At 37.3% G+C, this 23,248-nt stretch overlaps 3 protein-coding genes and 1 pseudogene across 7 annotated transcripts in view; 2 read left to right on the top strand and 2 right to left on the bottom strand.

The window, feature by feature from the left end:
- LOC107679135 (equilibrative nucleoside transporter 1-like) overlaps positions 1-5,646 on the top strand; it is a 20,473-nt gene extending 14,827 nt beyond the window's left edge. Inside the window, exons 11-12 of the mRNA XM_016474595.1 lie at positions 4,672-4,871; positions 5,039-5,646. Coding sequence (XP_016330081.1) covers positions 4,672-4,871; positions 5,039-5,150 — 312 coding nt within the window. The 3' untranslated portion in view covers positions 5,151-5,646. The remainder of the gene's footprint in view (positions 1-4,671; positions 4,872-5,038) is intronic.
- Positions 5,647-7,699: 2,053 nt separating this feature from the next.
- On the top strand, positions 7,700-9,368 carry LOC107679137 (coiled-coil domain-containing protein 177-like; annotated as a pseudogene).
- A 688-nt stretch (positions 9,369-10,056) lies between these two features.
- LOC107679149 (zinc transporter ZIP9-like) lies at positions 10,057-15,950 on the bottom strand. Of its 2 annotated transcripts, XM_016474611.1 has the most exons (7): positions 15,636-15,950; positions 15,098-15,203; positions 14,725-14,898; positions 12,830-12,898; positions 11,971-12,056; positions 11,593-11,727; positions 10,057-10,719 (listed from the first exon to the last, which is right to left on the bottom strand). In XM_016474611.1, the coding sequence occupies exons 1-7, from the start codon at positions 15,729-15,731 to the stop codon at positions 10,453-10,455; spliced, it is 933 nt and encodes a 310-aa protein (XP_016330097.1). In that variant the 5' UTR covers positions 15,732-15,950; the 3' UTR covers positions 10,057-10,452. The 2 variants fall into 2 exon arrangements, with proteins under 2 accessions (XP_016330097.1, XP_016330098.1); XM_016474612.1 differs by lacking the exon at positions 14,725-14,898.
- A 1,434-nt stretch (positions 15,951-17,384) lies between these two features.
- Positions 17,385-23,248, bottom strand: part of LOC107679181 (CSC1-like protein 2) — a 33,048-nt gene continuing 27,184 nt past the window's right edge. For 3 of the 4 annotated variants that reach the window (XM_016474687.1, XM_016474685.1, XM_016474683.1), the window contains 10 exons: positions 22,765-22,918; positions 22,556-22,662; positions 22,340-22,426; positions 21,920-21,985; positions 21,594-21,756; positions 21,382-21,487; positions 21,125-21,292; positions 20,756-20,871; positions 20,576-20,638; positions 17,385-20,400 (listed from right to left, as the gene is read on the bottom strand). In XM_016474687.1, the coding sequence (XP_016330173.1) occupies positions 20,242-20,400; positions 20,576-20,638; positions 20,756-20,871; positions 21,125-21,292; positions 21,382-21,487; positions 21,594-21,756; positions 21,920-21,985; positions 22,340-22,426; positions 22,556-22,662; positions 22,765-22,918 (1,189 nt within the window). In that variant the 3' untranslated portion in view covers positions 17,385-20,241. The remainder of the gene's footprint in view (positions 20,401-20,575; positions 20,639-20,755; positions 20,872-21,124; positions 21,293-21,381; positions 21,488-21,593; positions 21,757-21,919; positions 21,986-22,339; positions 22,427-22,555; positions 22,663-22,764; positions 22,919-23,248) is intronic. The other variant, XM_016474684.1, reaches the window with a different exon arrangement.

Consider the following 23,248-nt stretch of genomic DNA (forward strand, 5'->3'; position numbering starts at 1 on the left):
TGTCTCCTCTGAGGCTGGGACTCTAAACAGTGTTCTGTGCTCGTCTGTGCAGCCAAAGACAGAACAGTTAGCACGTTTTGCTCAAACTTTCATCATGGCATTAGAGCCGGTACACCGTTGTTGCTTGCGAAAACAAATGATGGCGCCTTGGGTGTAAACTTACAGATTAAGGGGCGGTAATATTATAATGAGATCCCTTTGCCACGTCACCAAGGGAGCGAAATCAGAGGCGCTGGTTTTTTCAGACGCTTGCAGAAAAAGGCTTCCCAAAACAAAGTTACTGGGTTCATCTTTTTCACGTTTCCTTGGTTGGTAGATGCACCAGGGACCTGATTATAGCACTTAAAACCTGGAAAAGTCAAATTTTCACCTTTAAAGTCATATGAAGACTGGGCGCTTCATTTTGGTCACTTCTCTTCCTACTTTACACCCAGTGCTAAAAATCTTGGTGTTCTTTTTGATTGCAACCTGGGTTTTGAGAAACAAATTAGTGCAGTGGTCAAATCAAGTTTCTTCCACTTACGGCGTTTATCAAAAATCAAATCTTTACTCTCTGTAAATCAGTTTGAACAGATTATTCACTTGTTTGTTCTATCTCGTTTAGATTGGATTTATTGATTTTATTTATTTATAGTAGATATCAATGGTTTTATTTTTATTTATAGTATATATCAAAGATTTTATTTATATTAGATATCAAGGATTTTATTTTTCATAATACAAATACAGTAGATATCAATGGTTTTATTTTTATTTATAGTAGATATCAAGGATTGTATTTATTTCTTACTATCTGTCATAATACAAATAGTAGATATGAAGGATTTTTATTTACTTATCAATACAAATATAGATTTTATTGATCATAATACAAATGGTAGATATGGATTATATTTATTTATTTATCATAATACAAATACAGTAGATGTGAAGACTTGTTTGTCATAATACAAATATAGTAAATATGAAGGATTTTTAGTTATCATCATAATACAAATATATATTTTTAGGGCTGTCAGTTTAACGAGTTAACTTGATTAGTTATGAAAAAATAACGCGATTAAAATATTTTACTGCCCCCTGCCCCAGACCTGTACGTCATCTTACATTTCATACAGTTGACTGTTGACAAATATGATGCAGGGTAACAACTCCATTAATGCACTTATGCCCTAAAATTCAAAATATTGGGGCAACAAAAAATGCCCCTGTATGAGTTTTTGTCTCATATTTATATCATATGATAAGTAATATATCACAGGAGCAGCTAGAGCTATCACAGGAGTACTGTTTTTGTCACGAAGAACATGAGTGCACATGTGATTTTATGCAACAGTTCAGTAAATAAGAATGTAATATTGTGCTATATTTTAAACACAATATTGTGTGTTTTTGTTCAATTTTGCCAACGAAAATATTACCTAAAAAAAAAAACCCCCAGCAGAACTGTTGTTTAGTTTCTGAATGAATCCGCGTTTTGAACGAATCGAGTGAATCAATGATTCAGTAGCCCGTTCATAGAGAGAGCCGTTTACTGAATTCTTGAATGAATCAGCCGTTTGAACGAATCGACTCATAAAGTCATTTACCGCCACCTGCTGGTAGTTTTAGTTTCTTAGATGTGAAGACTTGTTTGTCATAATACAAATATAGTAAATATGAAGGATTTTTAGTTATCATCATAATACAAATATATATTTTTAGGGCTGTCAGTTTAACGAGTTAACTTGATTAGTTATGAAAAAATAACGCGATTAAAATATTTTACTGCCCCCTGCCCCAGACCTGTACGTCATCTTACATTTCATACAGTTGACTGTTGACAAATATGATGCAGGGTAACAACTCCATTAATGCACTTATGCCCTAAAATTCAAAATATTGGGGCAACAAAAAATGCCCCTGTATGAGTTTTTGTCTCATATTTATATCATATGATAAGTAATATATCACAGGAGCAGCTAGAGCTATCACAGGAGTACTGTTTTTGTCACGAAGAACATGAGTGCACATGTGATTTTATGCAACAGTTCAGTAAATAAGAATGTAATATTGTGCTATATTTTAAACACAATATTGTGTGTTTTTGTTCAATTTTGCCAACGAAAATATTACCTAAAAAAAAAAAACCCACAGCAGAACTGTTGTGTTTAGTTTCTGAACGAATCCGCATTTTGAACGAATCGAGTGAATCAATGATTCAGTAGCCCGTTCATAGAGAGAGCCGTTTACTGAATTCCTGAATGAATCAGCCGTTTGAACGAAGCGACTCACAAAGACATTTACTGCCACCTGCTGGTAGTTTTAGTTTCTTGTTTGGAGTATCATTTCATTTCTTAAGAAAACAACAACAAAAAAAACATTAAAGGGATAGTTCACCAAAAATAAATAAAGAAATAAACTGTCATCATTTACTCACCCTCATGTTGTTTCAGACCTGAATGACTTGCTTTCTTTAGCACAACATAAAAGAAGGTATTTTGAATACTTGGTAACTAAGCTGTTTTGGTCACTAGTGACTGTCATTGCATGAACAAAAAATACTGAGATGTTTCTAAAAATGATCTTCTTTTATGTTCCATACTTTATGTTAGGCTGCTGTAGCCTAAACATTTAACACAATAATAGCTTTAAATGATCTTTTGGGGGTATTTTCACAGCCAAATTTAGTTTGCGATTAATTCGATTCATTTTTAATTTAAAATTAATTAATTTTAATCGACTGACAGCCCTAATATTTTTATTTATCATGATACAAATAGTATTATTATCAAAGCTTTTATTTATCATTATAATACAAATATAGATTATCATAATACAAATAGGAGATATCAAGACATATAATTTATAATAATACAGATATAGATGATATGAAGGGTGTTATTTATTATAATACAAATATAGTACACATCAAGGCTTTTATGTATTTGTGTATTAATAATCAGATATTGTCATGGTTGTGAATGTTGTTGCTAAATCAGCTCTCAACAACTATGCGTTCATGTCTTTGGTGCTTAGGGAAGTGTCAGTTTAGTCATCGCTGGTTTGTTTGATAATTATGTTTGTATGGTCTGAACAAGAGTTGATCTGATTTGAGCTCAGTTCCTCTCACGATTTGCAAATGTAAGTCAACACAGAGAACTTTTACACGGAATTCAGCCTGCTTTGTAACTTCCTCTATAAAACATCAAACTCACTTACAGGGAAAACTGATGAAGTTCTCAAGGAAAACCTCAGTGGAGCAGATCCCATCGCTCTGTCTTTAATAACACGAGCTCATGTCCGCTATTACCACACTCAATCCAACACCTGTTTCTCTCGAGTCTGTAAATGTTCAAAATGAGCGAATGAAATAAGTGTGCATTGGTAGGGCAAGAGCTGAGCAACATGGGAGAAACTATGACTGCTGTAGATCAGCATGTAGTAAATTAATTTAAGATGTCTCGTGCAGGCAGTAGCTGTAAATTTGCCAGATTTAGATTGTGTTGTCATGGGTTTGGAGTATTTTAGGAGAAAAAGCACTTTCACAGGGACACTCGCATGACCTCAGAATGCACTGAATGATGAAGGCCTGCTCTTCAGTCTTCCTCATGCACTGCTTAAGCAGACGGATTGCAGTGGTTGACCAGCATGGGTTTGATAATGGCCGAAGCGGTCCTGATGGACCTAGGTAGTTGAGATAATGATAATATAATCTAAAACTATGACATTATTATAAAAATGCATATTTTATATTATGGCATTATTTATATTATGCCTTGCCTTGCCTTAATAAATGTTGAGATTAACAATAACTTGGTAAATGTTTAAAAAAAGCTAGTTTTAACTAAGTTAACAAATTCAACCTTTTTTTGTGTTACCCAATATTTTAAATAAATAAATATTTAAATTTAAATAATATTATTTAAATAAATATTAAATACATTTTAAATAATATTAATTATATATTAATAATAAATGTTACATTTAATTCAACATTATTTTCAGTGTTTAGTAATTCACTTTGAGTTGGCTTTTAATTTCATTTTTAACTTCAGTTAATGTGTAATTTTATGTTTTTCATTGTTTTAAATTACAATTTTAAATATTTCTCTCTAGCAATAATTTATTTTTATTTCAGTTTTGAATTTGAGTATTTTTAGTACTTCAAGTTGAGCTTAGGTTATTTCACTTTTTATTTTTAATCTAATATTCATATTTTATTTCCCTGCAATGCAAACCATTTAATAGTTTTAATAAAAATAGTAAATAAAACAAACAATATAGTTTAACCTAAAAAAACAAACAAAAAAAAATTTAAGTTATGCACATTATAAAAAAAAAAAAAAAAAATGAATACATTTTGAAATTGACAGAACAAAGACCTTGCTGTTAATTGGCTCAAGTGGGCACAGTAATATAATTGTGTAATTTTATAATTTTGTTGTTCATCATTTTAAATTACAATTTGAAATAGTTCTCTTTAGCAATAGCTTTGAATTTGAGTCATTTTAGTACTTCAATATAAAATTTGTATATTTAGCTATCACTAATACAGTATTTACATGAACTGAATGGTGTCTTGATAAATAAAATGTAATAAATTTCTCCGATTTGGTTTGTTCTGAAGATGATGATGATGATGAATATTTGTGGACACATTCTGACATGTGCTCTCTGTTCTCTGTTCAGCCCGGTAAAGACAGCATCTGGCTGCCCATCCTGGTCATCGCACGCTTGGTGTTCGTTCCTCTCTTTGTGCTCTGTAACGTTCAGCCCAGACACTACCTGCCCGTGGTGTTCTCTCACGACGCCTGGTACATCGTTTTCATGATCCTCTTCTCCTTCAGCAACGGATACCTGGCCAGCCTCTGCATGTGCTTCGGACCAAAGTACGTACAGAATATCATCAACATGCGTGCGGAAAATAGACCTAATCTCAGTCTCAGACAGAGCAATACAAGTTGAATCTGTTCAGTAAACACTGGCATGATGATGTTCATCTAACAGTTGAGTCAAAGCTCTTCATGCCCTCTAATGTTTTGTGTTCGTCCCACAGGAAAGTGTCCCAACATGAAGCGGAGACCGCAGGGGCCATCATGGCCTTCTTCCTCTCTCTTGGCTTGGCTGTGGGAGCCGCGTTATCCTTCGCTTTCCGGGCCATGATCTAGAACCGTGGCCTAGTTCTCCGTATGATGAAGAAGAGGAACTTTAACCCCAGATATACACAGAGCCAGAGAGAATGTTTTCATACTGCACATGTATCCGCTTGCCTGTTTGTCCCTCTTGTGTTTTCTTGAAGAAGTGGAACTGGAATAGACAGTATTCACACAGGGATTCAAAGAGGGACCATCTTCATCAACATCATGATGTTATGAGCATCATCATCAGGTAAAAAAAAGAGCCAAATCTATCTGCATTTTTTTTGTATACTTTTTGTAAAATGTGCCAATTCAGTATTTAGCAATAATGTATAGTTCAAGTTAACCCCTTTCTGTTTTAGTTACTTTTAATGTTTTTGTAGATATTAACAGTTTTAATGGTCCTGTTTTAGCTTCGTTTAGTAATGGCAGAGACATGCAGCTATTAGGGCAGTAGGTCACTGCAAAAATTATTTTCGTCTTTTTTTTTTTCCCTTTGCAAATGTCTAAAAATTCAAAATGACTTTTTGATGACATAAAATCTTGTTTTCTGAAAAATACATCAAAATTAAGTGAGTTTATGCTTAAAACGAGAAAAAAATAAATCATTTGGTTTTCCCTTTTGAATTAAGCTTATTTTTCTTGCATTATTGACAGACATTTTTACTTGTTTTAAGCATAAACTCAACTAATTTTAACATCTTAAGTCATCTTTAAGTAAATGTCTCTTCATTTAAGAATGTTTTGATATTTGTACTGAAAACAAAACAAGGAACTAATTTTGCAGTGGTTCTAGATAAATCGTACTGTATCACACCATTAAAGGGCCCCAATTTGAGTTTATAGTGGCATTTTGAATCATAAGATCCATTCAGATGTCTGCTGTTTATTTTGTCAGCTGCATGTATTTGATTTGAACTTGCTTTCAAATATTGGCCTTAGTACATTTTGTCAGCAATGGCTGAAGTTTCTCATTTTAAATGAAGGCCTAAAAGTGTTACATTTGACCTTATTATTTGTTTTTTTCTAACAGCTTTTTTATTAATTTGTTTAATGCAGCATGTATGACGACACATTCTAACATCATGTAAATGCACAACTTGCTTTGGTGTCTTTTGAATGAGGTGTTTTCCAAAAAATTGGCAAAATTGAAATGTGTGGTCGGGTGGGACTGTGGATGGAAATAAACAAATTTCTGTTTGTAACTGCGTGATCGTGTCTGTTCAGTACGTGAGCTGCACCAGAGACTCAACAGCTTGTCTGTCAGTGTCTCGTAATGGAGCGTTTCAGTAAAAACAGTTTGTAATTACAGGAAGTTTGCTTGATTAGTGCCGTCATTCCTGTGGCAAACCCAAGAAACTTTTCATTAAAGGGGTCATATGACGTTGCTAAAAAGAACATTATTTTGTGTATTTGGTGTAATGAAATGTGTTTATGCGGTTTAAGGTTAAAAAAACACATTATTTTCCACATACTGTACATTAAAATGTGCTGCACACATCTGAATATTTGGGTTGAAGTGTTCTGAATTGAAATCGCATCATATGACCCCTTGACTTGTTTGATGCAACTTTTAAATGTTACATCCACCAATTGTTACCTATTTACAAAGGCTGATTTTCATGATAAAAATACCATACTTCCTATGGTTATAGTTAACTGGGGTCATTGCCATGAAACAAGGGCATTAAAATGATGAAAACTGTTAGTTAACACTGATTAATATTATTCATACATTTCTGTTTTAGTCACATGAGAAAACGGTTTAATGTCAATTTTATATATGAAAAGAGTGAAAATGGCAAAATATCAAAGAAAATGTCATGCAAACAAATGCTCCAGGATCTTTTCACTACCTCAATGGCTCAATGATATTTGATTTTAAGTTTTATTGGTTATATTTGAAGTTATTTCTCCTCAAGTTCACACAGGTGACCTAGTAGAGGAACCACGTGTAGATCATTAACTCTAACTATGAACGATTCACAATACTTTTATATTTTTGTCTTCAATTTCAACATTATATATATTGTTTTAATATTTCCAATTAACCAAACAAACATTTTTAAAGTGCTTTGCTTTGAAAAGTGTGCTAGTGCTAAATGTCGTGGCAAAAATACCGTCGCCTGATCGCTAGATGGCGCTGTTTTGAATTTGAATTATTTCCATGAGCTTAAAAGAATTGAAGCTGTTCCTGTGACGTTGCTGCGCTGCTATGGCAACCAGAGAAGCGTTCGAGGTTTTGAAGAGCAGATTAAAGCCCGGTTCAGACTACACTATTTTAGCCCGATTTTGCCACGATTTGCTTGACGTAGGGTGTCGTGGGGATTCGTAAACGATCGTTTCAGCACGTGTAGTGTGTCATAGTGGACGACAACCGATTCCGCGTCTGCGATGCATCACGACAGAAAGACTAGCATGTTCTATTGTGACCGACAAAAATATTGTGTAGTCTGAACTCGGCATCAGGCGCGAATACGTATTACAAAACGTTTCTACATATAAAACTAGATATGACGGATTTGTAAACCAGCTGTATTCTCGATCAAATGCATGAAGTAGGTTGACCACAGTTATTAATGGAGCATATTAGATCAATTTCACCTCTCCTGCATTTAGATTTAAACAATTTCAACTCTCCTGAAGCTGAAGACAGCAGATATGTTCTGACAAGCCCACGTTCACTTGAAGCCTGTGCAAGATTGGGAGTGAAACCTGTTGATTTGCTGTTCCGATCCCTCACAGACTTTATTGATGAAAACCAGAAGTCCTCTCTGGAGGAGGTGACTGCATTATATGAGGAGTACGAGAAAGGAAGAAGAGAATAACTGCGCTTGTGTCGAGAGGAGAGAGAGTGGATCATACAAGAGGGCTGGAATAGAAAGTCATCTGTAAAACCATTCACAGCCCTGGAAACCGTCCTGGAGCAAACAGCTGAGAGTCAAAGCACCGATTCCAAAGCCCAATGTCTGAGACACGGTTCACAAATAATAATTCAAAGTCTGCGATTTCGATCTCCCGATGGGTTCCCGACCGCATGCGGTCAGAAGTTTCCCTACAGTTTCAGCCTGGCCGACCTCAGACGTTCTCCTGCGATGGAGCGTCGGCTGAAGAAGAGCCTCTTGCAAGAGATCAGTCGCAAACTAAGCATCGCCGTCCCAGAAAAAGATCGCAAGATTGCTGCATTGATGCTGGCCAAGCACGAAGAGGAGCAGTTTCGTTTATGCCAGAGCATGTTTGAGGAGCAACATCGCGAGGAGGAGCACAGGCGCGAGGAGGAGCGAAAGCAGCGCAAAGAACTTCTGCAACATATTCGCCGCTGGCAGGAGGACTTGGAGGAGTGGAGGAGGTTGCGAGAGGAAGAGGAGGCGATGCTTGCGGAGCAGCGCGAGCGGGAGGCGCTTTGGCAGGAGGAGCGCTGGAGGAGGCTCGCCGAGGAGCAACAAGCTCGACGCAGGTTCAAGCTTGATGTGGCGAGCAGGGATGCAAAAGAGCACAAACGCTACCAGGAGAGGCTCGTGCGGGAGAATGAGCGCGTTGAGGAGGCGCAGCGAGAGAAGGAGCTGCAGGAGGCGCAGGTAAAAAGAACACCACGCAATGAGGAGCAAGCGAATGCAGGAGAAGAGAGAAAGGAGGAGACTCAAGCAATCGAACCAGAGGGAGCTACTCAAACACCTCCTGAAAAAGGAGGTCAAGGAGCAGGAGCGTGCAGAGAAGGAGCTCAAGCGGAAAGGACTGGAGCAGAAGCTGCAATGTTCCAAGGAGAACCATGCACTGCTTCTAGAGGCGCGGGTGCAGGAAATGCGATCGCGTGCAGCAGAGGAGGTGCAGATGCGGATGGCGCAGCAGCGGGCGAGGAGGGAGAACAGGGATAGGATGGAGCAGAAGCAAATGTGGGTGCAAGGTTGCCAGCTGCAGACGGAGCGTGCAGTGATGCAGGCGCAGGAGCAACGGCGGCGAAGAGCTCAAGGCGTCAGACGAGAAAACCAGGAGAAGAAGCTCAGCCATCACAGACTACGAGAAAGAGTCCTGGAGGAGGAGAAAGCGCAGTGGGAGGAGAGATGCAAGGCTGAACAGCGCAGGGAGAAGCTGCAGAAAGAGAGGGCCGAGGCCCAGGAGCGGAGCCGGAAGGTGGCTCACGCCTCCTGCTACATGCGGGAGAGGGTGAGTGAGCAGACGTCCCGTCGCACCTTTGACCGGATGGCACGAGAAACCGAGCTCAACTGGGCCACCTGGAACTATGAATAGTGTAGAACTAAATTAGTCTGAGGAAAAGTTAATTAGAAAATTATAATAGGCTAATTATAATAGTATTAATGGAGCCAAACAAAAGACAGAGGAGTATAAAACAACTTCATAGTCACGTTCAAATGTAAATGCAGCTTAGGCAACAGAGAACCAGTTCATTCAAATGAGGTGTTTACAGTGCTGGTAAAATGTATTTATCAGGCAATTAATAAGCTTTTAGACTGCACATGTATTTTTTATTGACATTTATTTGAACAAATAATGTGATTATGTAATGTGAAGGTTTTATTAAGCAATACATTTTGAGGCGTTTTACAGTATTTCTCACTTTTATATAATTTTTTTATATGGATTTTATTTTGCAAATCTGAGACTGATTTGTTCCGTTCAGTATTTATTTATTTATATGACTAAAAGCTAAATATAAATATAAATAAATAATAAAATATCAGCAGCAGCAGATACATTAAGAAACATCTTAAGGTCAAGTGATTTTTTTGTCAAGTGATCTGCAAAACACAAAAATGCACACAAAACAGCAGCTTTTATGGCTTTGAATAGATTGTCACGTACCAGAGAGATTGTCATGCCATCTTAATGTGCATGTATTATTTCAAAATAAACATTGGTTTATATTAATACAAGGCATTCTTGGTTTAATACAAAAGTTAAAACAAATAACATTTTCAAATTTTTTTTTTGAAAAAGAGCACTGTATTGCACTTAAGCTTGCAACTTTATGGCAGTGAGAATTACTTAATTTCTAGGGCAAAATAAAATTGGAGTCTATTCTACATATAAGAATATAAAATATCACAATCTTTTATGTCCTTGACAATGCACAGATGCAAAATTCCAACTGCACATAAACACCACAGGCTTTTATTTTGTTTCTCAGCTAATAAAACAATTAATCAAAACTGTATAATAGTTAAACAGAAAATGTGGGGAGTTTCATAACACTAATCATGATAAAACTCACAGAGAGCATTCTCAAGTCTTAATAAAAAAAAATATATAAACATTTTCAAATGAAATATTACACATCACCGGTCCTGTTATGCTGGGAGACTGTTTTTACAGATTAATCATCTGGTAGGCCGAGGGCCAACAGCACAGGAAGTCCAGCCCCCAGGATGAGAGTCAGGCTCTCTGTGATGCCCAGACCGCCCTGCTGCTGGTAGGCTCCGCCTCCGGTTCCTGTCTGATGGTGGACGTGAGTGGAGCGCTGATGCCCTCTGCTGTTGATTTCTGGCAGAACATGAACCGTGGCCACATATAAGAAAGTCCCAGCTGAGAACAGCATGCCAATGCCTGTAATGCTCAGGCGGTTCTGAGAAGAGCCATTAGACTGCAAAGATATTTATTTCTTATTTTAGATCATTCCAAAAAACAGAAGAATTAAATGGAAAATGTTAAAACAGTCATATTTTTAATTGCTCGTCTGAAGTAAATGTTTGGATGTATTATGCAGACGTACTGTAATGTTCAGAAAAAAAATCTCTCTCCACAGTCCAAAAATAACATGTTGGTTCCATGGTAAAAATGCCAGTTGCATAAACTGCTTAGACTAGTCTTACAAGTTAGTCATCAAAATGTTATGATACTGCAAAGAAAAGAAACACTGGTTTAACAAAATAGGTATGTTTATGCAACTGGCCCCTGATCTCAAAAGGGTCTGATGTCATTGTGCCATCAAAAAAAAAAAGACAAATTGAAAAGCATCTTTTATATGTTGCATCTTCATGTTGCATTAAAATAAATCTGAAGAACTATAAAAAAAACTTTTAAGTTGAAAAGTTGGCAACTAACGGGAAAAAACGTAAAGTGATGTGAAAAGTGAAAGTGACGTGGCCAAGTATGGTGACCCATACTAGGAATTAGTGCTCTGCATTTAACCCATCCTAAGTGCACACACACAGCAGTGAACACAGACTCTCTAACCATTAGGCCACGACTTCCCCAAAAAGTAAGTTGAACTAACTAAAATAACTAAACTGAAAAGAAAAAAATTAAATAAAGCTAAATACAAACTTGTATTAAAAAAAATAAATGCACAATTTAAACTGACAATATAAAAATAAAAGCAAATTCAAAATATGAATGAAATCTACTAAAAACATACTAAAACGACACTGCATTGTGTGCATATTTTGATGTTTGCTTGCTAGACTACTGGGACTACAGTTTCAAATTTCAAATAAGAGAAACTGAGGTTTCTTACTGCACTCAGGATGAAATAAGTGCTGATGGCCATCAGCGGCGCAGCAGCAGAAAATGCCAGTAAATGCTTCTGAATAGTCTTCCTCTCCAGACCTGCGTGCATGAGGAAAGACACAAGACCAAACGCCGCTGGAGCCTATAGAGAGAGAGAGAGGACAAAAGTGAATTTGTGTTGAATAAAGGAAAGCAATTGGTCACTAACTGTAATTGCACTACAGTTTGCAACAAAGGCATGCAAAGGTTTGCGAACCACTGAGTTAATGCATTCCATGAGAGTCAAAACCATGACCTTGCAAATGCTTTACTATATGAGCTACTTAATACAGAATGACTCAGCAGTGACAGTACAGATAAATAAGAAAAAAATGAGCAATCTCACCTTATGCAAAATGACAGCAAAAAACACAACAACCTGCACAGACACCTGCGATGAGGCCGCAGCTGCACCCAGAGCAACACCATCAGCTGGAAAGAGACAGACAATGGGAATATCATGCAAATAAGTTCCTCACAGACACCAAACTGAACCAGGCCATTTCTGTCATTAAAACTGTCATTGTTTACTTTGCATGTAGAACAGAACAAAATCTTAAGTCTTGAGTATTTAATAATTATATTGACCAAACATCCTTTTTTTTCTAAATGGCCTAAAATGTCCAGGTTTGGTTTTTGTTTGCCTACTTATGGTCTCTCTAGAGTCCTCATATTTTGCATTGCTTAGACCAATCTCTGTGGATGCCACCTTCTGGCGCACCACGATTGGTCGATTACGTACAATGCCTGCATGCTGTTGGTCAAACTACTTTTCAGTCATTACCTTTAAGTATTGAAACAGTAGGAAAACAAAACCGAACATTTCAGGCAATTTGGATATCCCAGCCAGGATATGTCTGGGAAAAAGAGGATGTATTTTCACCCAAATAACAGAATTTTAATTTTGGAGTAAACTACTCTTTTAACATAGTTTTTAATGTTTTTTGTTGGCACTCCTGGTAATCCAATATTTGAAAACAGAAATGTAACACTAGCCATGAAAACCAAACGAGGTTAGTCTGTTTTAATGTCCCTTTTTTTTGTATTATAGGACAGATGCTGTGATAAAAACACAATGGAGGCTTATTAAGAAGAATTGAAAACCCAGTGTTCATCGACTTGAATAGGACAAGCACAACTGGCATGATTCACTGTAATGTAATCTGTTTTGAATGGCGATATAGTGGAAGTGAAGCTTTTGTTACCTGCGGCGTGAATAAGCAGACCCAGGGTGGCAGTAACACTGTTGCCCCTGTACATGTGTGCTCGGGGTTCTGGGGGAACAGGACAAACACAAACGTTATCAAGAGAGCATCTGACAGCATTTCACAACGGCTGTTTTTCCACAGACTTCAACATATCTGTCTGTAGCCGAGTGGAATAAATTCAATTCAAAATGCATGCTTTACAATTTCAATAATACACTAAGAATGAGATTTATCACATTAGAGTAAAATAACACCGTGTCTACACCGGACGCGACAGGTTTTCACCAGTGTTGCCAAACCCCTCCCTCAGAAAATCTCTAGAAGCACCCTCAAAAGTCTCCATTTTTCACAAAAAGTCGCCAAATATGAAAACAAAGTAAATACAGGTAAATTTGGTAAAGGTAAAGGAAAGTAAATATATATATATACTTTAAAAATGATGACAGTATAAAAAATATAACAAAAGATTAAGTATAACAAAAAATTCTGAAGTGAAATTAGGAAATGCTTATGATCTGCAAGCACATCAAACATGATGGAAATGATGGAAAGACACAAAAGACACATAATGTTGGGAATTTGTTTTATGTGTCACCAAAGTGCATCCCTGTCCTGCTCAAATACAACAGATAAGAGATATTATGATTCTCCAAAAACAAAAACTTTACTCATACAAACTTATTTCAGTCAACACACTCTATTACTACAAAGTAAGTGCAAAATACTGCATCCAGCACACATGACACGATGATGCACTGTCTCTCTCTCTCAGTATCTGGTTGACATGACTGTGCATGAATTGTGGTATAACTTTTGTGTCCGTGGTTAAAACAAGATGTTCATTTTTTTCTCCGCCATCTTGATTGATGCTTATAATGAAATTGTGGTGTGCGTCATGGCAGGCGTGGCGTACTGGTGTGTTCACTGCGCAGACTCATTGGCATGATTGAGAGCAAACATGAGAGGTCACGGGCCTACGGCAGGGTGTGGCCAAGTAAGATTTTGGCATGAAATGTGACCCAGATATTTCTTTAAAGTTTTCATGAGTCACACCAAAAGTTAGGATATTTTTAAAAAGACGTTGGATGAAAAATGCAAAATAATGTTTTATTTCTGACATGATAACTGGATGCAACTTGCTGAAGTAAACAACATGGCATACTACAGATTTTTAATTTTTTTTTGTATAGCTACTGTTTCGAAAGCTATTAAAATATGGAAAAAGATGCTATTTACACTAAGTGCAAAGAGCTATAGATTCTATTTGCACTATGTTAAAATAGCAGGCAATTATCTGCACCTCAGTATCGTAGAACATTATAAAACAATATGCTAATTCAAATTATTAAATGAATGCCACCTTCTTGGGACAAAAAAAGCCCTCCCTACACCTACCTGATACTTTATTTTAATTTTTATTGAAAATAAATGCCTTTCCGATGCGATACATTTAGGGTGACCATGCGTCCTTTTTTCCCCAGACCTGTCCTGGCTGGGATTTCTAAATTGTCCAGGTTTTTTATTTGTTTTCTTATTGTTTTTAAACTTGCTGAAGGTAATGACTGAAAAGTAGTTTGACCAATAGCGTGTGGGCATTGTACACAACTGACCAATTGTGGTGTGTGAAAAGGTGGGATCTACAGAGAGTGGTCAAAGCAATGCAAATACATATACATATAATGTATGAAGTCTGTAGAGAGCACGTCAACAGGAAAACAAAGCCAAAACCTGGACATTTTAGGCAATTTAGAAATCCTGGCCTGGACTTGTCCAGAAAAATGAGGGTGTATGTTCACTCTTATACATTACTATTCTCAACACAGCCTCTGTGTGGAAGAAGTGAGTGGATAAGTACTGAAATGTGTTTCTAACGAGAAGCAGCATTGAGGTACCGTGCATGGAGCAGTAGTTGGCAATCTGGTCCACCACAAACATGAGCGTAAAGCCCAAGACGAGAGAGACTCCTATGAAGAAGCGAGGACGCAGACCTTTCTTTGCAGTAAGATGAAGTGTTGAATTTGATTCTGAGATATTTTGATTCTCTCCCATTGCGGAGCAATACCAGTCTACATGAGGAGGAGAAGATACAGGTTTTGGCAAACATAATCAATCGTTGTCTGCTCAATATGAGGCTACCAGCAGTGAGTTTTAACTGGTAACCTACATTGGATAAAAGTAAACAAAGACAAGTGTGCAAAAGTGTGCATACTCATTCCCTGAATAGGGAAGTGAATGAATAAATAAGATGAAGATGGCTAGTCTCACCTTTCCATGACTCCTGCACTAGCTCCACCCCCTCTGGGATGATGATTGACAGGGCAGTGCCACATAGAAGCCCCGCCCCCAGCACGGTAACCAGCTGCAGTTTCTGCTGTAAGGGTGGAGAAAATGTAATAAAATAACTTGAAACTTGTCTTTCAATGTCAAAATACACAGTTACTGCCTTTACAGTCATGGAGTTTTATGTTTTACAGTATGACACGGTAAGTTGCTATACAATTCTAACTCAATTGTGTTTGCTACTAAGAGATTTACACATACAAAGTAATGTAGACACACTATCACATGCAGAAACTATCACCAGTAACGTGACTGAACTCGGATACACTGGGCAGAGTACAAAGCATAGAAGAAACCTTACGAACATAGTTAAACTTCATTTGTAATGCATGCTACAATTTACATGTGGTGTACTGTATGTAAATATTGTTTTTACCTGCATTTGATACATTGCTTTATCGTCTGTAGCTTTACAGTAGCTTATAAAGTTAACGTACCAGCATACGAATATTGATCCTCTTACCTCTGATAAATTGATCAATAATGGAATTATCCCGAGCATGAAACATCCCACGAACATAGCCAGAGATATGAGAATAACAGCCCAAGCTCCGTCCATGACTGCTTCTGCTCTTCAGCCCTTCCGATCAAACCTCTTAACGCACGATCAGGCTGCATCACATGTAACAAACACCCTAACACACAAAAGGAAGACACAAAATCCTCTTTGAGCACTCACTGGAAGGCATAGTGGAGTTCTCCACGTCTCAACACCCTCCATAAACCTCCACAACTCTAAACTACACCCCTAGAGTCAGACGAACAGCATTACATGATACCAATGCTCAGGGGACAGACCGATTCATTTGAGAGAATCGGTTTCTTTTATTCAACTCATCTACGAACCGAGTCAGTGTCCTCATAAAGACCCTGCGTAAAATAGTATGAGGTTCCATTTGTGTCAAAAATGAGTGGACTAACAGACAACATACACGCCTACATATACTGATTTACCTGAACAAGTAGGCAATGACTGTAGACAAAGACAAATGTATAGTACAAAGCACAAAGCAGTCGACTCATTTTTGACACAAATGGAACCTCATAAAATAGTTGTTTAGTATGTCATCAGTACTGTGTTATATGAATATGTAGGTGTAAATTGCCTCATAACATAAGTCTAACAAACTGAATCAGTATTCAATTTATGTACTTAATTGAGCTAGACTTTTGTGAATACCAAAATAATATAACCACATTTGGGGAACGTTATTTGTCTACGTTAAGAAAATAAATTACCTGCCAAACAAGTCACTTAAGTAAATTGTGAATAGTCATATATTATTAAATTTTTGTGAATGTTGTTAGACACTTTTTAAATGGGCACGTGACCTAAATTTCTCAATCATGTGAAAGCCGTTGTTGTCGAACGTTAGATCACGCGCACACCGTGTCTTGAGGTAAGACGGTGATGAAATACATATTCACTAATAATATCGTCATAAGGACATTTAAGTCCAAGTTATAAACGTAATGTGAATTTAATGTGCAACGTTATGTGAATGTAAAATATAATACGACAGGAGCGCGGTTAATGCCTGTTATTAGATTCATACAGAAAATTCGAATTTAAAGCGTTGAATTAATTACTATAAAAGAATATAGAAAGACATCTATGATCTCTTTCTCTAGGTAATATTATTCGTAAACATTTGTAAACTTTTTGCCGATGCCAAATGCAGTCGAATGTTTTGACCGGACCATTGCAAAGAATCGGTTCGAAAGAAAGATTCATCATTAGTGAATCAGAGAAAACGTGATAGCTTATGACTCTCTGTTCTGGTTTCTCACAACAAGACCGTGAGAGGTCAAAGATTGTACTCACTATTTCTTGGCAAATAAGAAAGCTGCCATAAAATGACATCACGACTCCTTATAGGAGGGAAAGAGTGTTTTAAAACCATATTACTGAAAAAAATCATGAAAATTGGACATCTGCATATTGGGCACATTATACATTTTTTTAAACCTATTTGGAAGTAGATATATTTTTTGAGATCAACACTTGGATTTTTTACTACTTGGAAATACACAATGTGCAAAAATGAGTTTTTCTTAGCAAAGAATTCAATCAATGACTAGAACAGAATAAAACCGAACCCTTATGACTTCATTAAAGTGAAACACGATTAGTGCATTTCTTTGGAGCATTTATAAACGACATGGGTCCACAGTGTGATATTGAAGAATTTCTCCACACTTTATATGGTTTTGTCAGTCTATTTTATTGTTCAAAGACATGGAAGAGTTTGAGGATGACACTGTACAAAAGATCATTTGAGGGAAGGTTGAGATACAAAACTATTAAAAACAGCAATCGCAAGCAAAGTACGATCTTAAGGGAAATCTGAATGGACAAAAGCAAACAATTCATGGTTGACTGTACATGGTTTTGCTGGATAAGCTGTACAAATGTAAATATAGTTTAGTGTTCCAAGAGCCGTGCAATGCTTCTATTTACAAAAATATTACACTGATTTAACCACTTCACTCCAGGCCAATGGCCGGTTAATTCAAAACAAGGAAAAGTAATAGACAAAAGAAATAAATATTGTGGACAGCATCTGTAACAAATGGGAAAAGCCTATAAAGATGCATAAATAAATTATTGCCGCATCATGCTTGAGGACAGTGTTATTCCTTAAATAGATCCAGGATGCAGTCATATGGTCATCACCTACAGTATCTAAGCAGCAAGAGCATCAGACCGACAAAGCACTGCAGTTACTCAATGTTATCCAAATGAGATCACTGACAAAAATGGCTTGATATTGATACATACACCATGGTAATGTTACATATTCCACATGAAGTGCATAGCCTACAGTGTTATTTGCATTTAACAGTTACAAAGCTCCTCAGTGATAGATTGGTAGATTAGTGTGATTTACATAAATTAACTAAAAATATCACTAATGTTCTAATTTCACAAGTTTACATACACCCGACAACTGTTTCAAGTTAACATTTGTTGCAGAAAATGACAGTTAAAAACACTGCATTGCTATTTCTGTAAACAATAAACGACACAATGAGAACTATTTAGGTCCACTAGCAGGAAAGGTCAACCAATTAGAGGCTGGACAAAGAAAAAAAGCAAGTACTCAGGCACAGCCTTTGTCTGCTTATTTTGAGAGAAAAACGAACAAATATTTTGTTTCCAGTTCTGACTTGCATTTTCAGCAATGCACAGAGAGCATAAATGCAATATGTATATAATGGACACAGTAGCAAAAATGTCTGAACATGGTGACAAACCAGATATAAAGAGTGTAGTTGTTAAAAAAAAAACTGGTTAATAAATAGTGGTCAATGTACTAGTTTTTGTGTGTTCTTTTTCTTTTTTTTCAGACTTCAACCACTAAATGATGCATGAACCCAGTCAAATAAGCTCACGACTGCAAGAGTGTCAGCGAAAAGCTTGTAAATGCACACAGGTAAGAAGAACCATGGAACGGAGTCTGTTATTTCCAGTTCACTTGTAAAATTGCAAAGGAACACACCACTATTGCAATAAAGAAAGTCTTATTTAGGACACATGTTGATATGACCCAATGAGATCTGGCTATCATCATAAACCAAATTTTTAGGATGTTCAGTGATTTCTGATGATGTTTCCCATGCACTTTTTACAGTGTTTATGAGTAAGTGATCAAAAATGGTATTGTGTACATCACTTCTTAGTGGCAATAAAAAGAAAAAAAATGAAGTCAACAAAACCTGATGAAACTATTATTTCATACCCATGCATAACAAAAAAGAAAAATATATTCACATTCACAAATTCCACGTTTAAGTCCACATAGGGAATTTGCTCTTCTTTTTGCTACAGTATCAGTTATTGACAGAACATTCCACAGTAGAGCAACACAATTTAAAATTGGTCCATCTGATGCCTGATTCAGAAAGTAGCGTCATACTACGCATAGCGCAAGTATGCTTTAGCAATGCGTAGGTTTACATTTAAACACTGGATGTGCAGAAGATGTAAGGGTGGACGTAAGAGAATAGTTCCAGGGATGGGGATTTGCTTTGAGTCTGTCAGACAGTCTAAAAGTGGCTTTTCCAGTTCAAGTATATGATTAGACAATTAGTGTTCGGCGGCTGTTTTCCTCACAATCGGTTAATTCAGCAGGCTGGAGTGAGTTTTTCGATCCTGTGTTTTCCAACAAGAGGGACTAGTAATAGTCTATGTTAAATACAGTACACTCGCTTTGGTAAAGAAGAATAAAAGTTGCGTGAATGAATTTGCTCATCTCCAAAAGTATTGTGCTATAGTGCCATTTCAGCTGGGACGAAGAAAATAACATTTTGTTTCTAAACCAAAACTTTCAGAAACATTCTGATTAACTGTCTGTCATTATAACTGATGTTTATTCCACAAGCATTTCTAATATGTATGATTTCTCACAAAATTTGATAAACTATCTGTGATAGTATTTCTGTGTACTACAGATGGTTAACGTGGGGTGTTGCTAAAGCTCTAAAAAAAAAAAAAAAAGTTTGTAAATGGTCACATGGCTGTCTGAAATACTTGATTCTGATTGGTTAATTCATAGATATCTATTTTTGTTTGAACTCTCACCAAACTGTTTAGTTGACCATTATCCTATGTAACTCATTTCCTAAGAAATCTTTCTATATTTTCTTTATGCAAAAGATTTGGAGGTGAAATCTGACCTTTATGCATCTTTGTGATATCCACCCTAATATACAATTTTCCTGCCAACCTGAGATAGCACTATAGCGGTTTTACTTCATCATAACATAGGTAAATTCAAATTTTTGTTTACTAGACATGCGCTTCTAACGGCAAGAAACGTCGTGCGAACAGGGTAACCAATGTAAAGAAGAATTATGAAACTCAGTTTCTAATAGTTGGAGTACAATCACAAGCCACTCCATATTCTTGACAATTGGCCATCCTGTCTCCAAGCCTCAATGATAAATGAGTGTTATAGCTGTCAGCTGTGATGGATTCACAAGCTCAGTAAGTGTGGTGAGGTGCAGTGCATGTTGAAGTCCTGCTAGTTTCTCTAAGTTTAGCACCTGGCGTGGCCCTGCCTGGGTCACTGGTGCACCTCGTTCTCAATAAGGCTGTCCTCTCCTGATTGGAAATCGCCCTCGTTCACCACCTCCTCATCCTGCGACGACCCCTGCCCCTCGTCCTCGCCACTTCCTGTCTCGTCTGTGTTTGGGTCCTGTAGCACTTGGGCGACGTACGTCTGCTGATATAGAAAAAAGAGGGAAGATGTAAAGTGGAAAAAAAAAAAAATCAGATGTGACAATGTCCAATTTTTGTTGAAGCCAGATTAGTAACTACTAAATAAAAACTAGGGGTGTAAAAAAAGCTTTCTTGCTCATCATGATGTGCAAGACTCTGACATGATTATTAAAACTTACCACAGACTTGACAGGTGGAGATGAATCCGGTGGTCGTCCATTGTCCACACCGTCCATGTCGATCTGCAGAGAATTCAGGAAAAAAAAAAAAAAAAAAATCACACTGAGGTTTAGAGAAAGTTCTAGACTTGGTTTATTTACAAAGAAACAAACAATCAAACAGACAGAGCTGTTTCTGACCTTGTAATTGTGCGCACTGAGGTATTTGAAATGACCGAAGACGACGTGGGAGAGGCAAATGATGATGGTGATGATCAGAACCACAAAGGTAAACATTGATGTTGGAGCAACAAAACCTTTAAATTTTAAAAGAGGAAATCAAGAGAAAGGAGAGCAGGGGAGAAAATCATATTAGAGATATGACAATAATCTTTTACATCTAGAGCACTGGTTCTCAACCTTGGCCACAATACTGTCCAAGTGCAAGTGAGCCACCAAGTGCTGCCTACGGTTTGGAACTATCATTGCATCCAGAGTGTGCCTGAAATGCAGCGTAGGCAGGCAGATCGCTAGGGTTTAGAACAGACCCACTATCTGGCATTGTCTTACCTGTACGGACAGTAGAGAAGAAGAGCAGCCAGAAAAGGCAGAGGATGGGTGCTGCCACCACCTGGTTGACAGCTCCAGAGTGGATTTTCTTATCCAGTTTGGAGGGCAGGTAGGCATAATACATGTTATACCTGTCCACCAGGTGCTTCAGTAGCATGTACATCAGTCCTGCAGACAAAATTCAAATCAGCTTGTTTTAAGCGTGCCACCACAATGCAAGAATTCTTTATAGTTCTTCAGTGAGAAATGTCACTCACCAAATGGTACGATAATTGGACAGGTGATGCTGTAGGTCATGACCACAGTAAAGACATTCATCATCCAGGCGTAAGCAGCTCCAAACTGGAACTCATAAGCTTGATGCTGTAACAACATGGAACCATGCATGAATTACAACATGAGTATATGAGTTACTGAGCATAACAGTAAGGGTGAGTGTAATGACTGCTGTACTTGAAACTACACAGACCTTCTTTACGTTGCGCCTCTCGGCAGCTGAACGTGCCAGACACAGCCGGATCATGTACAGAAGGAAATAAGGAATGCGTAACAGTTCCATGGCATTACCAATGAAGGCAGACGCGATGACATAGTTCACAAAGAAAGCTCCATTATCTGGAAGGAAGACACACCTAATAGAGACGAAAAAGGAATCAGGCCATATTATCTACAATCTTGAAAATATGCATAAACCAAATGTTTTGTAAACACCTTGACCTCATAATTATTATTTAACTCTCTCGACAGCCCCTGTAACACAGGATTTTAGAGCTGCAAATCCTCTCATGGACTTACTCGAATCGGACTTTTGCCTCGTCGAGGAATTTCTTGTCAAAGAGCCAGCGGAAGAAAACATCCAAACTGCATTTTGGAAAAGATTGTGTGAAATGTTTAATGCAAATGAGAAACAGGCAACATGGCAAACACAACCTGGATAGAAAGTTTAGATGTTTTCCATTTCTATATAATGGCATGAAAATACACAAAAAATGCAACATTTGTGATACAAATTACTGTTATTTCAAATTAAAATATACAAATCTTACTATATTAGCACAAATTAGCATATAATAACAACTTAATGGTTGGTATTTTTCAGCCTTTTGTTAAAAGGTTGTTTATTCAGGAAAATACTACTTAATAAACCATCCCTCTTAACCCCTTTTAAATTTAAAATGCACCATATAAATGGTCCAGATGCAAAACCTAAAATACCTGCTCAGTCCCAGAGATGGCAGCAGCAGAACCATAAAGATGAGGAAGGTGTAGCATTTGTGCATGGTGGTTCTGTTCTCTCCAGATCTAAAGGGAAAAGTCATGCATATTTTAAGCTTAGGACCACCAGGTTTGTGTGTCTACCACAAAATGGTTTAGTTTAGTAACTCTAGGTCATTAAAAAAATACATCGATATACAGGGTTTGGCATTGTACCGTGTCCAGTGGGCCTCAAAGAAGGCGGAGTAGTAGACGATGGTGGGGAGAAGGGCCGAGAAGCACCACAACAGCAGGGTGGGGAAGAACTGAGTGATGATGGGGTTCTGGAGGAACAGACACAGGGGGAAGATGAGTGACAGAATCATGACCCAATAATCACACTGCATTGTGATGCTCATTAACACTCAGTTTAACAGACTTCTTACGTTCAGGTACTCCACGGGTTTGGTGACGTTGAACTTGTCCATGGTGGAGATGATGATGGCAGGGGTGGTGAGGAAGAAGAGCAAGATGAAGAGAAAGCAGTTGATGACAAAGCAGCGGAGCCACCAGTTGAGGCCACCAGTGGACAGATGCTCCCTGTGGAGAACAAGGTACAACTCGTGATTTATATAACTATAAGCATTTTCAACCTTACCCAGATACTAGTTCTAGGCATCAAATATCAGCGTTATTATCAGTCTGTTCTTTAATTTGCACACTTTCAGTAGATCATCAGTAGAACTTTCCACTACCATCTGTGCATTTATGTTCATTTAGTGACAAGCAGTAAAGTGGCTACTATGTCTAGATTTATTTCTTAACTAGTGTTGATTTTTGCAGTACCTAGTAACAATAGCTGTTCTACCCAGATCATGTCTTTTGTATGGAGCAAATGAAACAATATATATATATATATATATATATATA

This window comes from Sinocyclocheilus anshuiensis, unplaced genomic scaffold (genome assembly GCF_001515605.1).
Source record: "Sinocyclocheilus anshuiensis isolate Anshui unplaced genomic scaffold, SAMN03320099.WGS_v1.1 scaffold300, whole genome shotgun sequence".
Classification (NCBI taxonomy): Eukaryota; Metazoa; Chordata; class Actinopteri; order Cypriniformes; family Cyprinidae; genus Sinocyclocheilus; species Sinocyclocheilus anshuiensis.